This window comes from Nerophis ophidion, linkage group LG02 (assembly GCF_033978795.1).
Source record: "Nerophis ophidion isolate RoL-2023_Sa linkage group LG02, RoL_Noph_v1.0, whole genome shotgun sequence".
Taxonomy (NCBI): Eukaryota; Metazoa; Chordata; class Actinopteri; order Syngnathiformes; family Syngnathidae; genus Nerophis; species Nerophis ophidion.
The window spans coordinates 45,143,761-45,168,697 of record NC_084612.1 but is presented as its reverse complement, the minus strand read 5'-3'; the positions used below and the strand labels follow the sequence as shown (position 1 = coordinate 45,168,697).

Here is a 24,937-nt window from a genome sequence, read left to right as displayed (position 1 = left end):
ACGAAGCCAAGCTGTTGTAACACATGGCTTGGCATTGTTTTGCTTACATAAGCAGGGGCGTCCATGATAACGTTGCTTGGATGACAACATATGTTGCTCCAAAACCTGTATGGACCATTCAGCATTAATGGAGCTTTCACAGATGTGTAAGTTAAACATGCCTTGGGCATTAATGCACCCCCATACCATCACAGATGCTGGCTTTTGATCTTTGCCCCTATAACAATCCGGATGGTTATTTTCCTCTTTGTTCTGGAGGACACCACGTCCACAGTTTCCAAATATAATTTGAAATGTGGACTCGTCACACCACAGAACACTTTTCCACTTTGCATCACTCCAGCGAAGCCGGGGCCGTTCCTGGGTGTCGTTAATAAATGGCTTTCGCATCGCATAGTAGAGCTGTAACTTGCACTTACAGAACTGTAGTTACTGACAGTGGTTTTATCAAGTGTTCCTGAGCCCATGTAGTGATATCCTTTACACACTGATGTCAGTTTTTGATGCAGTACCGCCTGAGGGCTCAAAGGTCCGTAATATCATGGCTTACGTGCAGTGATTTCTCCAGATTCTCTGAACCTTTTGATGATTTTACGGACGGTAGATGGTAAAATCCCTAAATTCCTTGCAATAATTCATTGAGAAATGTTGTTCTAAAACTGTTCGACAATTGGTTGCAAATTGGTGACCCTCGCCCCATTCTTGTTTGTGAATTACTTAGCATTTCATGGAAGCTGTTTTTATACACAATCATGGCACCCACCCGTTCCTAATTAGCCTGCACACCTGTGGGATGTTCCAAATAAGTGTTTGATGAGCATTCCTAAACTTTATCAGTATTTATTGCCACCTTTCCCAACTTTTTTGTCACGTGTTGCTGGCATCAGATTCTGAAGTTAATGATTATTTGCAAAAAAAAAATGTTTGATCAGTTTGAACATCAAATATGTTGTCTTTGTAGCATATTCAACTGAATATGGGTTGAAAATTATTTGCAAATAGGATAGGATAGGATAGGGTAGGTCTTTATTGTCATTGCACAAGTACAACAAAACTTCGTTTTCAAAGTTCATTGTATTCTGTTTATATTTACATCTAACACAATTTTCCAACTCATATGGAAACGGGGTTTGTATATACACACACACACACACACACACACACATATATATATATGTATATATATATATATATAAATAAATATAAGTATATATATATATATATATAAATATAAGTATATATATATACACTTATATATATATATATATATATATATATATATATATATATATATATATATATATATATACACTTCTATTTATATGTACACACACATATATATATATATATATGTATATATATATGTATATATATACACATATACATATATATATATATATATATATATATATATATATATATATATATATATATATATATATATATATATAGATTGTGAATGTTGTCTGTCAATCTGTGTTGGCCCCGCAATGAGTTGGCGACTTGTCTAGGGTGTACACCGCCTTCCGCCTGATTGTAGCTGAGATAGGCACCAGCGCCCCCCGCAACCCCAAAGGGAATAAGCGGTAGAAAATGGATGGATGGGATGGATATATAGATATATATACAGTATATATATATATATATATACAGTATATATATATATATATATATATATATATATATATATACAGTATATATATATATATATATATATATATATATATATATATATATATATATATATATATATATATATATATATATATATATTCTGTAGCTACTGTGAAGGTTAAAAATGGTGTTGGGTGGTAAATTATTGATGTGGAATTTAAATGAGAGAGTGCTGTCAAGAATGACAAAATAGCCTTTTGATTTGGGAAGAAGGGGGGAAAGCTATCAATTTTAATATTGAAGGGGTAGGATTTAGAAAGGGTTGACTTTGAGATGGTGAGGAGGAGTAACTAGAGAGTAAACTGTATTTTAGTAGTAGTATAGAAGTACTGAATTCGGTTCCTACCCATATTTCCCATCCCTGAGATAAGAGCCATTGAAGGGTGAAGCTGGGTTTACAAAAACTCACCTCAGTTTTAGGAAACAACAGCATGCCAATCATTGTGAATAGACACAGGTGAAGTGCCAGCAGCAAGATCACACTGCAGGTACAACATACAAGGACACAATTACTGCAGGCATTAATGGATGAATGAATGAAAACATTGTTTTAAACTAACAAAAGCTCAAATTATTTAAAGAGAAACTGCACTTTTTTCTGAATTCTGCCTATCAATCACAATCATTATAAGAGACAAGAACAAATTTGTTTTTTGGTGATTCAACCCCCAATTCCAATCCTGGATGCTGAATGCCAAGCAGGGAGGTAAAGAGTCCCATTTTTATAGTCTTTGGTATGACTCGGCCTGGGTTTGAACTCACAACCTACCGATCTCAGGGCAGAAACTCTAACCACTAAGCTACTGAGTAAACACTTCAAAACCCTCCGTCAAAGTTTTATATACTCTCTGTAAATATATATGTACAGGACTGTCTCAGAAAATTATAATATTGTGATAAAGTCCTTTATTTTCTGTAATGCAACTAAAAACATGAAAATGTCATCCAATCTGGATTTAATACACATAAACTGAAATATTGCAAGCCTTTTATTATTTTAAATGAAATAAAATGGAATCATTTATGAGAGGATGATTGAATTTTTCAGTATGATCTGGCACCTGCCCCCAGTGCCAAAACCACCAGTAACTGGTGTACTGACCAGGGCATTACTGTTCTCGATTGGCCTGCCAACTCCCCTGACCTGAACCCCATTGAGAAATTGTGGCGTATTGTGAAGAAGAAGCTGAAAGACACCAGACCCAGTAATGCCAATGAGCTAAAAAGGCAGTTATTGAAGCATCCTGGGCATCCATAACAACTCAGCAATGCCACAGGCTGATTGCCTCCATGCCACGCCCCATTGATGCAGTAATCCATGCAAAAGTATTCCCAAACAAGTACTGAGTGCATTAATTGACTTTTTGAAATTTTTGATTTTGTTTTGCTGTTGTAAATCTTTTTTTTACTTGGTCTGAGGAAATATTCAAATTTTTTGAGATAAGATTTGTGAGTTTTCTTAAGCTGTTTGGGATAATCAGCAATATTAAAATAATAAAAGGCTTGCAATATTTCTGTTGATGTGTAATGCTTCTAAAATGTATGTCATTTTCATGTTTTTAGTTGCATTACAGAAAATAAAGGACTTCATCACAATATTCACATTTTCTGAGACAGTTCTATAGGTAGGTAGGTCTTTATTGTCATTGCAACAAGTACAACGAAACTTTGTTTTCAGCACAAACCTGTTCAAGATTAGACAGACAAACAGTGTACAGGGTTACAGAACAAGAACGCTGATATGTATGTATATATATATATATATATATATATATATATATATATATATATATATATATATATATATATATACATTCAGTACACATATATATATGTATATATATATATATACAAATATATATATATACACACACATATATATATATATACATATATATATATATATATATACATATATATATATATATATGTATATATATATATGTATATATGTATATATATATAAATACATATACGCACGCATGAAACTGACTCACTCACTCACTCACTCACGTTTCCATTGTAGTTTTTCGCAAAATCAAAGTGATATTTTAAAAATTTCGACAAAGTACATTAAATTACGAGGTCCCACGTGACAATACTTTGAGAGATATTGCAGCCACCACCGTTGCGGTGATGTTAGTAGAAGAGGAAGGCAACCGGTAATCGCACAAAGGCAATGTCCTTACGGCCCCTTTGACATTGTTTGGGCATGTGGGTCGGGTCGGCCACTATTCCCGGGAGGGAATCCGTGAGACGGCCTGGTGCAGCGGCGCCGCCTCGCTCCTCCCCGGCCCACCGATCAGAAATGAAACAAAGACAATCCATCTGCCCTCGTTGTCCTGCATTGGCGCCCCAACATCTCAAAAACCACCTCATGAGATGTTTTAACCATATTTTAGAGGTTTTTCGAAATATGGGTGTTTCCATTACCAGTTTGTTATTGTGATATATATGTTTTGCGCATTTCTAGTGGTAATGGAAACACAGCTATGTTCTATCCATCCATTCATCTTCTGCCGCTTATCCGAGGTCGGGTCGCGGGGGCAGCAGCCTAAGCAGGGAAGCCCAGACTTCCCTCTCCCCAGCCACTTCGTCCAGCTCCTCCCGGGGGATCCTGAGGCGTTGCCAGGCCAGCCGGGAGACATAGCCTTCCCAACATGTCATGGGTCTTCCCTGTGGCCTCCTAACGGTTGGACGTGCCCGAAACACCTCCCTAGGGAGGCGTTCGAGTGGCATCCCGACCAGATGCCTGAACCGACTCATCTGGCTCCTCTCCATGTGGAGGAGCAGCGGCTTTACTTTGAGCTTCTCCCGAATAAAATAACTTCTCACCCTATCTCTAAGGGAGAGCCCCGCCACCCGGCGGAGGAAGCTCATTTTGGCCGCTTCTACCCGTGGTCTTGTCCTTTCGGTCATAAGCCAAAGTTCATGACCATAGATAAGGATGGGAACGTAGATCGACCGGTAAATTGAGAGCTTTGCCTTCCGGCTCAGCTCCTTCTATGTTCTATGTATGTGTAAAACAAGCTGTTCTCTTTTTTTCATTTAAGACATTTCAAAATAACTAATTTGAAGCTGTAATTATAATTCCAAAACATGATACTGTGATACCATGAAACGGTGGGAATGCTTGGATTTTACTGACGTCCGGCTCACGTCCCGTTGATTAAATATGCGAGGTGGTCAAGCGAGCTCTGTTCTCAAAGGGGACGAGTCGCCATTTCGCCTTTCTCGAAGAAAAAATCCCCTTTGCTTGTTGTTTTTGGCTGTAAAAATATTCAAATCGTGAAAAGGATAGAAGTTTCGTCCTCAAGAGGTAATCAAATAGGGCGGAAGAGTAGAGATTTCACAAAACAACAAAAAGCATGCATCTCACACTCCATATCAAGGGAGCTGAGTCGAAGAATGCATGAGTTTGCAGTGATCACTTCCTTAAAGGTTTGTTTGATATACTTTTAACATTTATTATTTCCCATTCCAGGGGATAGGTTGATTGGCAACACTAAATTGGCCTTAGTGTGTGAATGTGAGTGTGAATGTTGTTTGTGTTGGCTCTGCGGTAAGGGTGTACCCCGCCTACCGCCCGAATGCAGCCAAGATAGGCTCCAGCGACCCCCCGTGACCTCAAAAGGGACAAGCGGTAGAAAATGGATGGGCATTCAAGTTATTTGTATTTCTTAAACACGTTTACTACGAGTGTTTCGCAAATCACCAACTCGGCGTGTTTAAATAAATGAAAGCAAATATGATAAAAACCTAAAAGAGTTAAGCTTTTACCAAAGGCAGCAATCATAAATGAAGCTTTCAGCATACATATAGTTTTACTTTGACAAAGACGGGGAAATACATAAACGGTGCTTGCAACAGCAATAAACATGGCAGTAGACACAAAGTTAAATTATTTAATGCAACCTTAGCCTACCAAAAACGATGCATATTTATCTGAGAGAGATTCTTCATAACAAATTTCTTGACCCAGCCAAACACAAAAAATTCGTACACCACCATGCTTTTCCAAATTTCTATCTGTTTTGTCGTGTCAAATGGCTTCTGGAGCATGACAATAGTTTGTTATTTCTGGGAACACGACTGACATATAATCCTTGATATCATTTGACGAATCTTTTTTTTGATTAAGTATAGGGATAGGTTCCATTGCATAGTTAGATTTATTGTCCGTATCTGCTCATTGCAGGAAGATTTAAGCTCTTTTGTTCCTTGGATAGTTTGTGCGCTGCTTGCTGTTTAACAGCCATTTTGGGTTGGTCGACGACCACTGGTTTTCACTTCCGATAAGAAGTCACGTGTCGGAATACAAGCAATTGTCGACCAAGGTAATCCAACCTTCAGAATCTCATACCTTTCCATGTCAAGCATGAACCATATGATATGATTTGACACTTTGGCATTGAGTATCCAACATTGTAACATAAGTCAGAAAATAATCGTAGGAACCCTTTAAACTTGGAAGACATTTACAAAACATGTCATAACTCAAAATAATTCTAGTTGTCCACTCAGACCCTCAATTGTTATTTATTTGTTTATTACTTTCAGTCCTTTAAATGTGAGGAAAATACGCACCTGGCAATCTCTGGCAGAGTCCTCTTGATGCACTTCAGTGTCTTTTTCATCAGGGAGGAATTTTGCAAGAGGTAGAATGGTCGAATAAGTCGTCGCACTCTTAGTCTCTAATATTTGGCGAAAAGAAAATGTCATGTTTTAAATACAATTTGTTAAAACAAAGAGTTTTTAACACAAGTTTGCCTTTACACATCAGCAAAAAGGATTTGAAAAAAAAAACAATCAAAATGTCAATGAAGTATGTATGACAAACAATAACAGAAAAAAATTGCCGGCCTTCATAAAATCCCTACCAAAGCAAAAACTGTGAATTCAACACTTTGAGTAGCCTAAAACCAGTCAAACACTACAATGCGTTACTTTGTTGTGAAAATGAATTGCAGCAGCTCATGGTTTATGGTTAATGTGTAAGTTTATGTGCATAACATGCATAAAGGTACAATAAAATACGTCACATATTTCCAGTTTCTCATTACAACATGTCTGAAAAGGACTATATAGTATAGTATAGTATAGTAATAATAGCTTATTAATGAAAAATAAAGTTCTGAATAAAAAGTTTAATAATTTGTAAATCACATAATGGTATTACCTAACTTTTCAATAAAGTTTAAAATATCAGGATTTTTTTCATTTTGTAAATACTGTGAGTTGGGATACTATTCTTGTTGCCTTATTAGTATTATGACTTTATTAAATGGATTATATTATTATTTGGTGCAGCCGGGCCAGAGCAATATCTTATTATTGCGTTTGGCCTAATTGTATTTTATTTCCTAACTGCCTGTTTTCATTATTGAAGGCTGACACGCACAGCTGAAATGCGTCCGTGGTTGATTTTGCCAATTTGTGTGTGCTAATAAAAACAGGTGCGCTCACAGCCCTATGTCCTGTGTGATGTGACCGCATAAACAAAGTTCTTGTCTCTTGTATGTTTTTTGATGATTATTATACGGTGCCGTTTAAATGGTGGTTTCTCCACGCAAATCCGGTGAGCTGTTTTCAACATGCCAACAATACATAAACAATATAAAAAGACAAACCACTTAATAATGACAACAACAGTTTTAAATTTTAAGAATTCAAAACAGTTCATTGCATTCTTTGCATGCAAAATAGTAATCAATGTTAATTGTGCCTTCATAACATGTTTGAGATGAAAACACACATATATAAAATTAGTTCAAAATGAATATTCCCTGAGAAAGTTAACATAAAACTGTATTCTTAGTATCAAAAATAAAACAATAAGAACAGTTTTCATTATATCAAACATACAAAGTGGATTTGGTAGTGCCTTTAAGGCCACGCCCACACGAACACGGAGAGTTTCAAAAACACATATTTGGGGTGAAAATCTCCATCCACACAAGTGTAGTTTCAAAACAGTCTATGTCTACACACAAACACGTTCATCTGCTGTCATGCACAAGTTGACCAATCAGAAGCCTGAAAAAAGCATCAATATCTGACTTGGTGGCATTACACCTCATATTATGTTTATTTTGATCGACTTTAGATGTACAATGAAACGTATATTATCTTTAATACCAGCCTGCACGTACACAAAATGCTTGGAACATTATTAAAGAGCTCATGCACGCCTGTGCTGCTGAAACCCAACACTCGTAAAATGATAACATGTTCAGCAACATGGTGATATATTACATGTGCAGTGAAGAGTAGATTATTTCTAAAATCAGCACGCACTAACGAGCCAAGGATACCATTTTGCATGTTTAAGCATCTATATAAAGTACACGGATGTGCGTGTGCCGCTGCAAAACTCTTGTGGAATTATAAAGCATTTTTTAATGGATATAGTGATATAGTACATGTGTAATGAAGTGTACATTGTCTTTAACATCAGTACACACTACAAGGAGGATGATACATTGTTTTTTTTTTAGTTGCTTGGTCGTTTTCTTCGCGCAAACACTGTATGCAAGTATGCAAGACACGTAAGTTAACTTCAGGATTTGTCGTTAAAAAAGGACTAAAAACATGAGCTAATGTTGCATCTTTCTTATGACACAGTGCAAAAAGTCTTGCTTGTCAAAGTTGTCCCACCAGGCCGAGGTTTGACAGCGATCGTATCCAAAACAGCCGACTGTCATTAGCGTCGGCGGGAGTGTCGCAAAGCCCATTTTGATGTGTCTTTTTATTAATGTTGAGTAAAAAGAGCAGCATGTTTCCGTTTAAAAATACAGTAAGTCATCGTATAATGTGTTTAAAGCCAGCAAGGTAGTGTTGTTGAGTTTGGAAATGACAGCGTACAACCTTGACGTCACCACAAGTCTCTGTTTGTGGTGTGTAAATAGTAACCTGACTCTCCCCAGATCCTTTGTAGGTCTCTTGAGCTCCACACAAGGATCAGGGCTCGAAAGTATTACAAACTCCTTCAAGATAGCAAAAAATAATGAACCAATCAGGATGGCCGGGCAGGATTTCATAGATGTGACGTAGCGCCGAAGCGACTGTATGATTCAAACAACAATGGCGGCACGCAGCGAGGAGTTGTGTGCTGATATTGATTCTGCTAGTGCAACTGTTTTGCAACATCGACTGACATTGCCGCGTTGTTTCAGTAAAAGTTCTCTACCTTTTCGCACTGTCGTTATACAATTTCGGGCGGAAGGCGGTGTACACCCTGGACAAGTCGCCACCTCATCGCAGTACTTTTGTAATCATTTACCCATATTTCTATATAATAATTCAGATATTGTAACACAAGGGAGCAGTAGAGAATATGGAGTGTTTTTTTGTCCAGTACAGCCATCCATCCATTTTCTACCGCTTGTCCGTTTTGGGGTCGCTGGAGCCTATCTCAGCTGCATTGGGGCGGTAGGCGGGGTACATCCTGGACAAGTCGCCACCTCATCGCAAGGCCAAAACAGACAGACTGACAAATTCACACTCACATTCAGACACTAGGGTCAAATATTTCTCTTTATTCATTATTGACAAATTTATTGCCACCATATGTTGTCTATTTATTGTTTGAAATTTTCATTTCATTTTATCTTTTATTATTAATCCAAAAAATATCTGGTTATACTCTGTAAATGTGTACTCTGTTTATTTGTATTTATGTTTGACTTCTGCTGTTACTGTTGCATTGTTTTAGTTTTACTGAGAGTCAAATATAGTCTTTTTTCGTCAAACCATCTCTTAAATTTGTTTAATTTCTTCTGTTATAATTTGTATTAGCTTCTGTGTGTTCTCTCCTGAATAAAACACAGTCATGTCTTCAGCAAATAGTACTAACTTAAAGGGGAATTGCACTTTTTGGAGAATTTTGCCTATCATTCACAATCATTGTGAGGGACAAGAACATACAGTACATGTCTTTTTGGGATTTTAAAGATGGTAAAAAACGCTGGGAAGATTCGGCTAATGGGAGTCACCGTTGTAGCTTTCAAAGCCCTCTAACATAAATTCCAATGCCTCCATCAACGTTTTGTATACACACAGCAAATATATATCTAATGTAGTAACAGACACGTTCATAACAATACATAACATGTACAATATTTAGCGTATTTTGATTTTTTTATGCATTACCGGAACTGGTTTCCTCTGCGCATTTATTTCCGTTTGACTTCCGACTTCTTCCAACAAATTTGTGTTCCTACTTACGGAAACAAACGTGAGTACAAAGAGAGAGTATAACGTTGGCGCAGACAGAAGCTGAGAATGTGAGGTTGGCGTGACTTTGACGCTGTAAATGTGGAACTTGTATGTAAGCTATTTCAACATAAATGGCGCGCTTACTCCAAGTCAACTTGAAAAAACTTCCTCGGCCAGCTGGACCAAACGCAAGACTGCCCATCCAGTGACAGTCACTTTACAGTGGGGCAAATCCAGGAATTCACTTTGTAGGAATTTTAAAGATTTTTTTTGTAAATTATGGTGGAAAATAAGTAATTGGTCACTTCAAACAAGGAAGATCTCTGGCTCTCACAGACCTGTAACTTCTCCTTTAAGAAGCTCTTCTGTCCTCCACTCGTTACCTGTATTAATGGCACTTGTTTGAACTCGTTATCTGTATAAAAAAACACCTGTCCACAGCCTCAAACAGTCAGACTCCAAACTCCACTATGGCCAAGACCAAAGAGCTGTCGAAGGACACCAGGAAAATAATTGTAGACCTGCACCAGACTGGGAAGAGTGAAGCAGCTTGGTGTGAAAAAATCAACTGTGGGAGCAATTATCAGAAAATGGCAGACATACAAGACCACTGATAATCTCCCACGATCTGGGGCTCCACGCAAAATCTCATCCCGTGGGGTCAAAATGATCATGAGAACGGTGAGCAAAAATCCCAGAACCACACGGTGGGACCTGGTGAATGACTTGCAGAGAGCTGGGACCAAAGTAACAAAGGTTACCATCAGTAACACATTACACCGACAGGGAATCAAATCCTGCAGTGCCAGATGTGTCCCCCTGCTTAAGCCAGTGCATGTCCAGGCCTGTCTGAAGTTTGCCAGAGAGCACATGGATGTTACAGCAGAGGATTAGGAGAATGTCATGTGGTCAGATGAAACCAAAATAGAACTTTTTGGTATAAACTCAACTCGTCGTGTTTGGAGGAAGAAGAATACTGAGCTGCATCCCAAGAACACCATACCTACTGTGAAGCATGGGGGTGGAAACATCATGCTTTGGGGCTGTTTTTCTGCAAAGGGGACAGGACGATTGATCCGTGTTTAGGAAAGAATGAATGGGGCCTTGTATCGTGAGAATTTGAGCCAAAACCTCCTTCCATCAGTGAGAACTTTGAATGGTTGACCAAATACTTATTTTCCACCATAATTTACAAATAAATTCTTTAAAATTCCTACAATGTGAATTCCTGGATTTTTTTTTTTCGATTCCATCTCTCACAGTTGAAGTGTACCTATGATGAAAATTACAGACCTCTGTCATCATTTTAAGTGGGAGAACTTGCACAATCGGTGGCTGACTAAATACTTTTTTGCCCCACTGTATTAGTGATCATGATACACACAGCACTTCATGCCTGTTATCACAACTACAGTGCATATGCTGTCAAACTAGCTGTGTACGAACAAAACGTGAAATGTGGGCTGATACTTTACAGGTACTCTAATCAGAATCAGAATATCAGAATCAGAATAGTTTTTATTGCCATTTTTTGAGAACGGGTTCACAAACTTGGAATTTTTCATGGTGCATTTGTGCAACATAAAAGACATAACACAGAATAGTGTTATATGTTTTTGATTGTTCATGTTTTTCAGTCAGTACAGATTGGTGTCCAATCAAATTGTATTGATTCAGGTGCTGACAAAGAAGCTATCTTATCTCTCGCTGTAGCTCGCTTACTTACAAACTAATACCATACAACGCATATGTGTTAATACGCTAGAAAAAAAGGTTTCTCGGTATTCGCTCCTACAATAACAATATTTAGAATGCATTTTTAAAGTAGTTGAGAGGTAGAATGGATTGCTCTCATTAGCTGCATTGCTACCATTAGAACGAGCCGATTGTTACATGTTAGAATGAAAAAAAAAATACTTTTTGTTCCTCAAAAGGATTGTGAAAGATAGGCAAAATAAAAAAAATAAAAAAGTGCAGTTCCCATTCAAGTCCTTTGTAACAATTGTGGTCCCATTATTGATCCCTGTGGATGATTCATGTACAATGAATCATTTAAATCTGACATTTGAAAATATTTTAAATCATTTAAATCTGGCAAATCATTTAAATCCCACAAACGCTTAAATAAGCATCAATTTATCTTCTCTGTAAAAATGCCAAAGATCCCTCCTTGTAAACTTCATATCATTCTATTAGCCTGTTGAATGGGAATTGTAAATTATTTTCCAAACTGCTCGCTTTACACCTTGACACTATTCTTCCTTCAATTATGAATGCAGATCAAACCGAGTTTATCAAAATAGGCACTCCTTTTCTAACCTTCGATGTTTTTTCAATATATTGTACAATGTGCCTGCTTCCAACACCCAAGAGGCAGTGATATGAAGGGATGCAGAAACAGATTTTGACAGGATGCTTTTTTCTATGATATGTCCTGAAGAGAGTTGGCTTCTGTAATAGTTTTATTTTGTGGGTTAAGCTTCTCTTTTCAACCCCATTGGCCTCGGTCAGGACAAATAAAATTCAATCCCAATACTTTTGCCTCCATCGTTTACGCGGCAAGGCTGTCCTTCAGCCCATTGCTTTTTGCTCTTGACATTGAGCTTCTGTCAGTTGCGTTCCCGCCAATCCGCTTATTACAGGTATATGTGGGCACAATATGCAGGTGAAAGTCTTTCTCTACCCAGATGACTTCCCCTTATATGTCTCAGAACTCTCCATATCAGTCCCAGCTGCCCTGAGCTTTTGACCACGTGTCTGGATACAAATTGAATTTGGGTAAAAGTGAAATATTTCCGATAAACTCTGCTGCTAAGAAATATCCTCTGTACAATTTTCCCTTCAAAATGGCCCTGCAAATTTTCGCATACTTTTGGTGTCTAGGTTACGCAAAGCTTGCAAAGCTTTATAAAGCCAACTTTTCTCCACTGTTGTTCAGAATTAAGGGAGACTTAGAAAACTGGTCTTTACTTAATTTATCTACGGTGGCCTGTGTCAACTGTATTCAAATGAATGTACTTCCACGATTTTCCTATCTCTTCCAATACATACCACTTTTTCTCCCATAGTCCTTCTTCCAAAAATTAGATAGTCAGATTTGAGACTTAATTTTAACTAAGAAGACTCACAGGTTACGTAAACAATATTTGCAAAGAACCAAATCATCGGGAGGATTACCACTACCAAACTTTAGATTTTATTACTGGGCCACTAACAATAGGATTACTAAATATTGGCTACAATATGAATCATTTGACCCTCCCCGGTGTGGCTGGTTACGGAGGCAAACTAAATTAAACTGCTTTTTTCTTAGAGCTCTGGCTCACTCTCCCTTCTTACCATGAATTGATTAACGTGGACCCCGACTTAAACAAGTTGAAAAACGTATTCGGGTGATACCTTTTAGTGTTCAATTATCTGGAATATGTACTGTACTGTGTTAACTGTACTGTTTCCTACAATGTATTCTCTTCCTTAGCAATCTACTAATAAAAGTTTCAATCAATCAACCAATGTACTTTTTCTTTCACGAAAAAAATAATCATAAAAGCCTCATTCAGGATTTGGGTTCAGTTTAATTTTGGTTTACTATTTCTAGTCTTGCACTTGTCACTTGATAATCATGCTTTTCCCCATCTCTTATAAATAGTGCCTTTTTAAAATGGTCAACACTGTGGATCAACAAAATTAAAGATTTATTCATTGACAACACGTGTGCCTCTTTTCAGCAACTATGTAAGACATTTTCAGAACCTAAGCAACATTTCTTTAGGTATCCACAGATCCGCAGTTTTGTTTGCAAAATTTTCCTTCGGCTCCCCTACTTACCGATTGACACAATATTTAATGCATCTTTGACACCGCTTCCGACTTTAAAAGGCTCAATTACACATCTTTAAGCACATTTTTACTTTGAGCCCTGAGTCTTTGACTTCAATTAATTCACTTAAGGTGGGGGGATTTGGGTATCAGTCTGTTTTAGGGTAGTTGGACAGAGATCTTGAGTCAAGTTCATAAGGCTTCTATTTGTGCCAGACACAGCCTAATTCAATGCAAGCTAATACATCGTACTTATTATACCAAGATTCGATTAGCGAAGCTATATGATGTTCTATCTGTGTTATCTGATCAGTGTAAATAGGCTCCAGCTAACTTAATACTTATATTTTGGCTCTGCTCATACCGAAACAGCTATTGGACAAAACATTTTAACAACTTGTCTGTGTTAATTGGCTAAAGGATTGAACTGGATCCTTTACATCCCGGATTGAGGGAAGAGTTGTCTGATTATGGATGCTCGCAAATATCTGATGCGTTGCAACAGTCAGCTTTAATGTATTGTTGCAGCTCGATGATTTTTCAGCATGTCATGCCATGCGTTTGCAAGATGAGCAAGTGTGCTGTCTGTATTTTTATGTTGACATCTGTCCGTAGTTTCTTATTTTAATCATCATTATGATTTTTTTTAATTTTACTAGTTGGGGGAGGAACGCAGCACTTGATGTATGTTCGACAACAAATGCCAATGATATGTGCTAAAAAAATCAAAAAACAAATGTTTAGAAAAAAAAAAAGAAAAGCGTCTGAGAGTGTATCTCTGACTGTGTCTCTCCAAATTCAAATTCATTTATTGATGATTTTATAGAATTACTTTCAGTTGTGTCTGCTGACGTTGACTGTTTGCTCATCACAGGGGACTCAAATGTGCATGTAGATGTAGTCATTTACAGGCATGTTAAAGAACTCAATGTTATGCTTGAAATATTTGGTCAAACTCAGCATGTAAACAACCCCACCCACATCTGGGGCCACACTCTTGATTTTATCATTACTAAAGGGTCTTAATATTTCAAACGTGAATGCTATCGATACATTTCTGTGTTTTCTTCGACTTGTCTTTTAGACCCAAACAAGCAGTTGGGTCTGCGGTTGTTAGAGGAAGACTCATAGATGATAGCATAAGGACAAAGTTTGTGGAAATTATTAGGTTTGAAAACATTGCATATGCTAATGTCTATGATCTGTTCAAACCATTAACACAAAGTGTTCTAAATGTTTTAGATAACATTGCTCATGTCAAGGTTAAAATGGCCGAAAGTTGGCAAAATGTTGTGTTTTAGTTTTTATCCTGCCTTCTCCTTTTCTGCACCTGTGTGAGTGTTTCATCCCCGGCAAGGAGCAGACCTTGTAGCACACCTGCTCTCCATTACCTCGCAGTATTTTGGCACGTTACCGACAGCTTGGCCTCGCCGGTTATTGTCTCCAGTACTCCTGTCGTTCATGCACCCGCTTCACCAGACCTGGTATGTTTTCGCTCCTTGTCCTGTATTCCCTAACCTCCTGTTGTGTTTATCTCCCAGTCCCTCTGAAGTAAAGGGATAACTTTTGTTGGATTCTTGCCCTGCCCAATGCGCCCTGGCCTTTTTTCCCTACCGACCACTGAGGAACCTGTTTTTGTTTGTTTATTCATGGTGTGCCCTTCTGCTCCATCGCCTTTTGTTATACTTCTTGGACTAATTAAATATTACCCTTTTTGTAATTTAACCTTGCCTCCTGTCTCTGCATCCTGGGGTCACCTCCTTGACCAACTCTTAACACAAAAGGCGCCATGGAGAAATAAAGAGTTGAACGGAAATGGCGCAAATCAAAGCTGATTTGTGATTTACAAATAAAAGCCAAATTTGCTCAACCAGACTTTGTGTAGAACAAGGAGAAAATATTTTTTTGAAATCATCACCAACTGTAGGGAATAACGCTTGTGTGTGTTCTATTTGCAACATTAAACAGATGAACAAACCCTCCAATTTCACTTTAGAATATAACTCACTACCACATCAAAAGGCAATGAGTTTGTAATATTATTGCATGAGAAAGTTTAAGGCATTAAAATTAAAAAAACAAAAACAAATAGATACTCTGCAGCCAGCTAGTCATCTAGAGCTGGGGTCGGCAACACGCGGCTTCGGAGCCGCATGCAAATTTTTGATCAATCTGATGTGGCTCAGCTGCTATATTGCCGACCCCAACAATTATTCCGGGTGGTTTCCAGATTTTAGTGCATCTCTCTCAGAAATCACCCGGGGATAACAATCTCCAATTTTCACCTGGACTTCAATATTGAGGGTGTGCAGTGATTGCAATGCCTTTAACCTCCTCCACAACATGTCAGCGCGCCCACTTTTACACCACGTGATCTGCGTGCCAACTGATCATTACATTTAATATTCAGCAACTGCAACGCATACTTACTTAACAGCCATACAGGTTACACTGAGGGTTGTAACATAAACAACTTTAACACTGTTACTAATATGCACCACACTGTGAATCCACACCAAACAAGAATGACAAACACATTTCGGGAGAACATGGTATTGTAACACAACATAAAAACAAAAGAACAAATACCCAGAATTCCATGCATCCCTGACTCTTCTGGGCTACATTAGACACCCCCGCTAGCACCAAACCCCACCCCCCCCAAACCCGCCCATCTCAACCAACGCACAGAGTATGGATGACAAACATGTTTTCTTTAGCTAAACTGAGACAAAACTTAAATCATTGTCTTTGGCCCACAGAATCAAATATAAACTATTATTAGTCACCTTGAGACCCTCTCACTGAAACCTAATAATCGGGTTAGAAATCTAGGGGTAGTAATGGACTCAGATTTGAACTTTAACAACCACATTAGGTCAGTAACACCAGCAGTCGTTTTTTCTCTCTAAATCGTGCAGCCCCCGTGTCAGACCAGATTTGAGCTTAGATTCCATTCGCTCACCTGCAACCAGTTATAGTAGACTCAAGCTTATCCGGGACTCTAATAAGGATACCAGGTATAGAAAAAGAATAGATGGATTGAGACATATCTGTGACAACTTTCAGTCCTTAAAAAAAGGGAAAAGCCTGTGGGAAAAATGATTTACCATTCAAAACAAATTAGAAGCAGGACAGAAGAAATTATGGAATACATCAAGCCGAATGTTAAACCCAACAGAATGGCAACACCAAATCTGCTCAGTTAATTTAGGCGTATTTCAAAAGAAGGATAGTGCAATTCTCACCTCATCACATGCCATGCTGATAGACAAGACCCAATCTATGACGGACACTGAAATGACTACAGTGTAGCTAATCAGCCATTTATTCTTCCTGAACTCTTCCCAGCCAATTAAGTAGCTCTGCAGACCAACCACAATGAGAGTCTTTGTTAATTTTGTCAATAGCATTTAATAAGCACATGTCTTTGGTTTGATGTACCTTAACAGCAAGATCAAGAATAAAGATGATTAAACAGACAATCTCGATGCTCTCTGTGAAGCCGCAAGGAGGCTCCCAGGATGGCAGGCGGTATCGAGAGTCGGAGGTAAAAGAAAGAGAGGACGGACGCTCCACAAATGCCAGCAACAGCACCACCGCAATCGTCAGGCCAAAGCCCCTGCATGGGTAGAGACGGTAGACATTAAAAAAGAAATAGACACATGGACGTACATATAAGGATAAACAAGCACTTAAACTGCATTACGTGTTAACAACACTGTGAAAACAAAGCCTCTTTTACAGAGAGATTCACGGAACTAGTGTATCAGAGACATAAATGCAGAGTTGGCATTTTTTCACCTGTGTTCTTTACACAAACCAAGAAAACGCATGTACAGGCATGTCTTTCACACACATCAAGAAGACACGGAAGGGCGTGTTTGTCACACACAACAAGAAGATACAAGTGCAGCATGTGGTTTGACAATCAACACCTGAGTGAGTCACACAAGACCACAAGGAGAATATGATGTGGTCCACGACAGCAAAATTAAGGGTTTGTTTGCAGAGAAATGTTGAATATGAATCCAACATCTGTACTGTCAAACATGGAGGTACTAACATTCTGCTTTGTGAAATTTCTCCTACATCATGGCAACATTTTGTGTTTGTATTTACAGTCCACATCCTTGTCATCCTTTTAACACTCTGACAAAGGTTAAGTTAGCTTTTCAATTTAGTCCATTTCTGTCTCTGACCATGCTGGCCCCACATAATACACATGATTGCTGAGAACACAGTTTATTGTCATTTATTACTTTGGTACTGTTTTCTTGTTCTGTATATTGTATTTCTATAGTGTTTTGTATATTGTACAGGATTGCTTGTTATTTTTATTGGATAGTAGTCTGTTTATTTCAATTGTTAGTTTTTCCTTTATTACTACCTCTTGTGTTATTTATTTTACTTCATATTTGTTCCCACAACCGCACCTTAAGTTGGAGTCTCTAATCTCGTTAATTGCAAATATAATGTCAATAAAGTCCATTCTATTCTATTCTATTCTAGAAGCCACAGACATTGTCATTAAAGGTGCCTAAAAAGAAACCCACACACACACCAAAGGACCTGAGTCTCCTTCATAGGCGCAGACCACTTTGGCCCTTCTTGTAAAGGCACTTGGGCTGTACGTCCAGTTGAGTGTCAGCTAGACCACTGAAAATGGGTCTTCCAGCATGACAATGACCCACATCATTCTGCATAGGCAACAAAGAACTGATTAAAAAAATAAGCATATTCAGATCCGACAGTGGCCTGGCCAGTCTCTGAACAATAATCCTACAGAAAATATGTGGAGGGAGCTGAAACTTCCAGTGGCAAAGCTACAGCCTTGAAACCATCAGGATTTAGAGAGAATATGTAAACTTTGCATCTGCTCTTTTAGCTTCCTACTATTCATTTTGCACAGGCAACGACGTGCCTAAGTTACATCTCTGATGCTGCATCTGAAGCTGATCATTCCGTGCTCTAGTATAACGTGAAAAGTGCTAGGGCATAAAGACTACACGGTTTGCAGTGAACCAGGAAATTACTATAAGGTAAGTAAAAAAATATGTCTAGTTTATATCGTTTATTTAACATGATACTTACATATTGTGCTAATATTTATACTGTGTATATTTTTGGGGAATCCCACAGGTCATGGGAGTCCCGTGCAAAACATGTGGAATTGGAGTCAACTTTATTATTATTCACATGATTAGGACAGTACAAGATTAAAAAGTTTAACAGGAGCACATGAGTGTGGAAACCAACAGATAGCCCAACAGATAGCTAGGACATCCGTCACAATCTTGTAGTTTTCTTTCAATAAGCCCACACTGTAACAACGTACGCCAAAAGAACTACACGGCCCGGGGGCCAGAGTAATTTTGGTTGCTGTTTTCCGCAAAAGTTATTCCAAAAATAGCATTGGGAGGGCGCACCAAAGGAGAAACCTATGAGGCAAAATATGATTTATAGCATAAAGTAAGAAATAAAGACATGTTCATAGAACTCACAAAACTGTCATGAAAGTCCCAAATATTATTACATTTCATGAGAGTAAAAAAGAAAGAAAGTTTGAACTAACCACTGAAATATCCTGGAGTAGTACCATCGATACAGGCACAGTGAGTTGGCATCAACTCTGTGGTTAATGGAGCGATACTGGAAGCAGGCAATTGACATGACAAAAATACATATTAATATAAATAAATACACACATATTCACATACACACAAGTTCTGCGTGATACAATGATGTACTGGATATTGTACTACGGTATACAAATGCTTGCATTTGGTATTTATTTACCTAATAAAATTTTTAAAATGGAAAACGGAAGAATATTTGATTTGTTACCTGTATAGCGTCTTCTATGAGAACAGCAGCCTGTTGAATGTAGAGCTCCTCATCTGTAGGAAGACAAAAATGTGAGCGCCGCAGGACCATATCTATGTGTGTAAACGCTAAGAGATCTTTTTGTAGTCCTAAATTTGGGGCATTGTGGGATTAACATCCTGATTCAACTGGTGTACCTGCGCAAATTATCCTGACCAATGAAAAGCACGCAACATGATGTCTTACCAAGACAAACAGCAAATGTCAAGTAGATGTTGTCCGTCAAACTGGTCTAACTAGTTGCTTAAATCTACAGAAATATCAAGAGGTCCTGTTCAAACTTGATTTTGGGCGCATCCTACGTGAGCTGGGATAAGAAGTCCTGTCCCATCTTAGATAACAACACGGATACACCCAGAACAGATTCTGGGTGTATCCAGTAAGGGTACATATATTGACATGCACCTGGGGATAGGTGATTGAAACCACTAAATTGGCCCTGAAGTGTGAATGTGAGTGTCTCTCTGTCTGCAATTGGATGGTGACTTGTCAAGGGTGTACTCTGTCTTCCGCCCAAGGGCAGCTGGGATAGGCTTTAGCATCCCCCGCTTCCTTGACAGGGACATGTGGTAGGAAATGGATGGATGTATTTTTAGGGGCGAAACATTTGGTACATTACAATTTTCCCACGCCGTAAAATTTAAAATGAACTAGTTTTTATGATGCACCTGGGGATAAGTTGATTGGCAACACTAAATTGGCCCTAGTGTGTGAATGTGAGTGTGAATGTTGTCTGTCTATCTGTGTTGGCCCTGCGATGAGGTGGCGACTTGTCCAGGGTGTACCCCGCCTTCTGCCCGATTGTAGCTGAGATAGGCGCCAGCGCCCCCCGAGACTCCGAGAGGGAATAAGCGGTAGAAAATGGATGGATGGATGGATAGTTTTTATGAATGCTGGGATACACAATTCTGCACCATTACTCAATCTACTATATATGACCATTTCTGGAGAAATTGTGTGTACATAATTCAAAAGCTGACGCCAAACCAAAATGCTCTCAAAAAATATGTGCAGAATTAGGCTGAAGCAGAAGAACATAGAAGAGCTAAAATTCTAATTTAGTGAGGCAAGCAGCAGGAAGATGGCAAAGGCCAGTTAGCAGAACACTAAGGACATGAGCCCACAGTACTGTTTAGGTTTTGTTTTGGATTTCTGAGCACACATAGCCTTGAGATGGAAATGGGTGTTCATTGGCAAGAATAGACTTTGGCTCTATTTATAGGTAAAAAAAAATAAAATAAAGTAATACAGTAAAATAATTATAAATAAATATATATATACACAGTATATATATATATATATATATATATATATATTAAATAACTATAAACATATTCTACAGGCTTTTCTCACTCTTTGTTGTATCTCCTCACAGAGACGTAAAACATGCGCACTTTGATACATACGTCACATACTGTTGCGCGTGCAACGTCATATGCTCTCGCGGAGCAGAGAGGTAGCGGCATGGGTAACGTTAGCAGTGATGCTAGCGGAGTATTGTGAGTGGTAATACGAGCGAGAGAAGGTGCGAATCTGGTAACAAATGAAGGAATAATTGATTCCCAAGAAAAACAGCACGAGGTCCAACATCTGGCGGTGGTTTGGCTTCAAGCGGGATTATGTTGAACAGACAACCGTAATTTGTCAATTATGCGGCAAAAGCGTTGCTACAAAAAGTAGCATTACTGCTAATTTGTAACATCATTTGAAAAGTCATCCGCTAGGGAATGAGGAGTGCTTGAAACTCTGCATGTCAACATCTCCGGCCGGTGCCACACCCAAAAAATGCTGAAGCAACCATTTCCACATCAACACTGTATGAAAAAAAATAGTCAACAACAGGAGATAACGTCCGCAGTAAACTACCACATAGCGAAGGACATACACTATTTGATTCCCTATTATGCCACAAATTTTTATTTGACAGTTATTGAAATATTTTGTGTGACATTATGCACAAAAGTGCACTTTATTTGTTTTAACCTATTGTAGTGGGGTTCTGTACAAAAAGTCCACTTTAATTTAGTGTTGTTTTGATATGACATCTCAGTGACATCATGCACAAAAGTGCACTAATAGCTTGTTTTAAAATGTCTCTGACAATCTTGCACTTTCTGTTTTGGAAATTACATGAATGTTTGTTCCACAGCTTAATAACTGTTTAATAAATAAGAATTTTGGTAAACTGACTTAGTTGTGATTTCCCTCACTGCATGAAAGTTTAAAATGAGCCTGTATTAATGCAGTAGGAAGAAGAATGTTTTAATGTAGACACATACTGTAGAATCATCATACTGCTGTGATTATATGCATCAAGTGTTCATTCAAGGCTAAGGCAAAATATCGAGATATATATCGTGTATCGTGACATGGCCTAAAAATTTTAGATATTAATAAAAGGCCATATCGCCCAGCCCTACTTTAATGATAAAAATACACATATGCTATATTATATGTACATATACATACATACATATATATATATATATATATATATATATATATATATATATATATATAGATATATATATATATATATATATACATATATATATATATATATATATATATATACATATATATATTTTAGGGCTGCGAATCTATGGGTGTCCCACGATTCGATTCAATATCTATTCTTGGGGTCGCGATTCAATAATGAATTGATTTTTTCGATTCAAAACGATTCTGTATTCATTCAATACATAGGATTTCAACAGGATCTACCACAGTCTGCTGACATGCTAGCAGAGTAGTAGATTTAAAAAAAAAAAAAGCTTTTATAATTGTAAAGGACAATGTTTTATCAACTGATTGCAATAATGTAAATTGGTTTTGACTATTAAACGAACCAAAAATATGACTTATTTTATCTTTGTGAAAACATTGGACAAAGTGTGTTGTCAAGCTCATGAGATGCGATGCAAGTGTAAGCCACTGTGACACTATTGTTCTTTTGTTAAATTTTTTATAAATGTCTAATGATAATGTCAATGAGGGATTTTAATCACTGCTATGCTGAAATTATAACTAATATTGATACTGTTGTTGATAATATAAATGTTTATTTCACTACTTTTGGTTTGTTCTGTGTCGTGTTTGTGTCTCCTCAATTGCCCTGTTTATTGCAGTTCTGAGTGTTGTTGGGTCAGGTTTGGTTTTGGAATTGGATTGCATTGTTATGGTATTGCTGTGTATTGTTTCGTTGGATTGATTAAAAAAAAAAAAGTTATGTTTTGTTTTTTTAAATCGATTTTTTATATATGAGAATCGATTTTAACTCGCACAATGTGAGAATCGCGATTCAAATTCAAATCGATTTTTTCCTACTCCCCTAATATAAATATATATATATATAAATATATATATATATATATACACACACACACACACACACGCGCGCACACACGCACACATATATAGCATACTTTTATATTTTGCTACGGCGTGGCGCAGTGGGAGAGTGGCGCACGTGGGAGAGTGGCCGTGCGCAACCCGAGGGTCACTGGTTCAAATCCCACCTAGAACCAACCTCGTCACTGAGCAAGACACTTCACCCTTGCTACTGATGGGTGCTGGTTGGCGCCTTGCATGGCAGCTCCCTCCATCAGTGTGTGAATGTGTGTGTGAATGGGTAAATGTGGAAGTAGTGTCAAAGCGCTTTGAGTACCTTGAAGTTAGAAAAGCGCTATACAAGTACAACCCATTTATCATTTATCATTTACCTGGTTTTCATTCATTATTATTTTTATTTTAAATAATTATGCTCCAGTACTGCTAAGCAGACAATAAAGATTTTCACTCATTCATTAATTCAATTAAAAGAACACACTCTGATTTTGACAATTAAAATCAATTGAGAAATGAGCAAGTTATGATTTATTTTCATTGTACATGCATTAATGGAAATGTTGCCCGCAATCAAGAAGGCCCCCCATATACTGTAGGTATTACATGAATTGCCCACACTAAGATGGCCACCACGCAGAAACGTGACTCTTGTGTGTGTGTGTGTGTGTGTGTGTGTGTGTGCGCGCGTGTATACCAGTAGAAGACAACTTCATCTTGCATATTTTAGCAAAGGTGGTTTAATCAAGATTTGGGTTAACGTCATTGAGCAGTACCGCTTCTTGACTCTCATTTGCAAATTTGATGAAGAAACAGTTATCTAAGAATAAACAAATTACCTTTTTTGAGGGTGGGAGAGTGTGAGTAATTTGGACAAAAATATGTATTAATTTTCCAACTATATATAGCGGTGCCATGATCACTAGCATGTGTGTCTATGTTTACATCTAATAGTAAGCTGCTTTCTTTGCTCATCGATAGTAGAAGGATGACAATGTAATCCCACAATTTTGTACATTTAGACCCAGACTTGCCGGAAAACAACACAAAGGACGGTTGGTTCCACCCCCCTTTTCTTTGCAAGGAGTATGAGTCATTCTGATTCTAAAATGGGAATATAACAAGATTCAATCATTTGGCATCCTAATGACAGCAAACATTGTACAGTGGGTGATGCTTTATTATGTTTGTTGGGTCTCATTAAGTCTGCAGTGAGTAAAAATCAGTGATGTAGTAAGGAAAAAAACAAACTTTGTGATATGTTTTTAAAATTGTATGTTTAAATTGATCAAAATATGTAAATATTAAATGTTATTAGTGTGTCCGCTACATTACATATATACCATTTATAGCATACAGTATATAAAACCTTAATGGAAGTGTTTGGATGTTCTTTAAGGGCTTTTATAGGCAGAATAGGGTGACTCCCATGAGCTCCATTGTAAGTGGACCTTTAATCGCGTTTACTTAGAAAGCATAAAAAATAGAAAACCATACGTGTGCTTGTCTAACACAAGGATTGTGAATAATAGGCACAATTCCAAAGTGCAGTTCTCCTTTAATGTACATTTTACAGATGGTGCTTCAAGTGCCTTGAATGTTCCCCTACTTCCTTAAGTTTTGTGCTTTCTCTGTAATTCGTTGGATGCTCATTTACTGAATGTAGAGGTTTTCTCCTTAAACCCTGCTTTTCTGTCAGCAGTTGAAGTTGAAGTTACTTTGCAGTTAAAGTTGAAGTGGAGATTTTAACTTTGAAAAATCATTTAAAAGGTGTCCTATTAAGCAAAACCAATGTTTTTTTTTTACCCGTTGGTACCTGTTCTTGTGTATATTGGATCCCCATCAGTCTCAAAAATTAGAAATCAAAGGCATGGCGGTGATATTAATAAAAAATATATTGACCTCTTTGAAACTTGATTCAGACGAACCGTTGGGAATTTGAGTCTTTAGTAATGTACAAACCCTGTTTCCATTTGAGTTGGGAAATTGTATTAGA

The 24,937-nt window shown here is 37.7% G+C and overlaps 1 protein-coding gene across 1 annotated transcript in view; it reads right to left on the bottom strand.

Moving 5' to 3' along the window:
• The window catches only part of tpcn2 (two pore segment channel 2), a 102,895-nt gene that overhangs the window by 65,272 nt on the left and 12,686 nt on the right, over positions 1-24,937 (bottom strand). Inside the window, exons 2-7 of the mRNA XM_061884584.1 lie at positions 19,558-19,610; positions 19,286-19,362; positions 17,155-17,332; positions 16,959-17,075; positions 6,262-6,368; positions 2,084-2,156 (exon numbers count right to left, since the gene is read on the bottom strand). Coding sequence (XP_061740568.1) covers positions 2,084-2,156; positions 6,262-6,368; positions 16,959-17,075; positions 17,155-17,332; positions 19,286-19,362; positions 19,558-19,610 — 605 coding nt within the window. The remainder of the gene's footprint in view (positions 1-2,083; positions 2,157-6,261; positions 6,369-16,958; positions 17,076-17,154; positions 17,333-19,285; positions 19,363-19,557; positions 19,611-24,937) is intronic.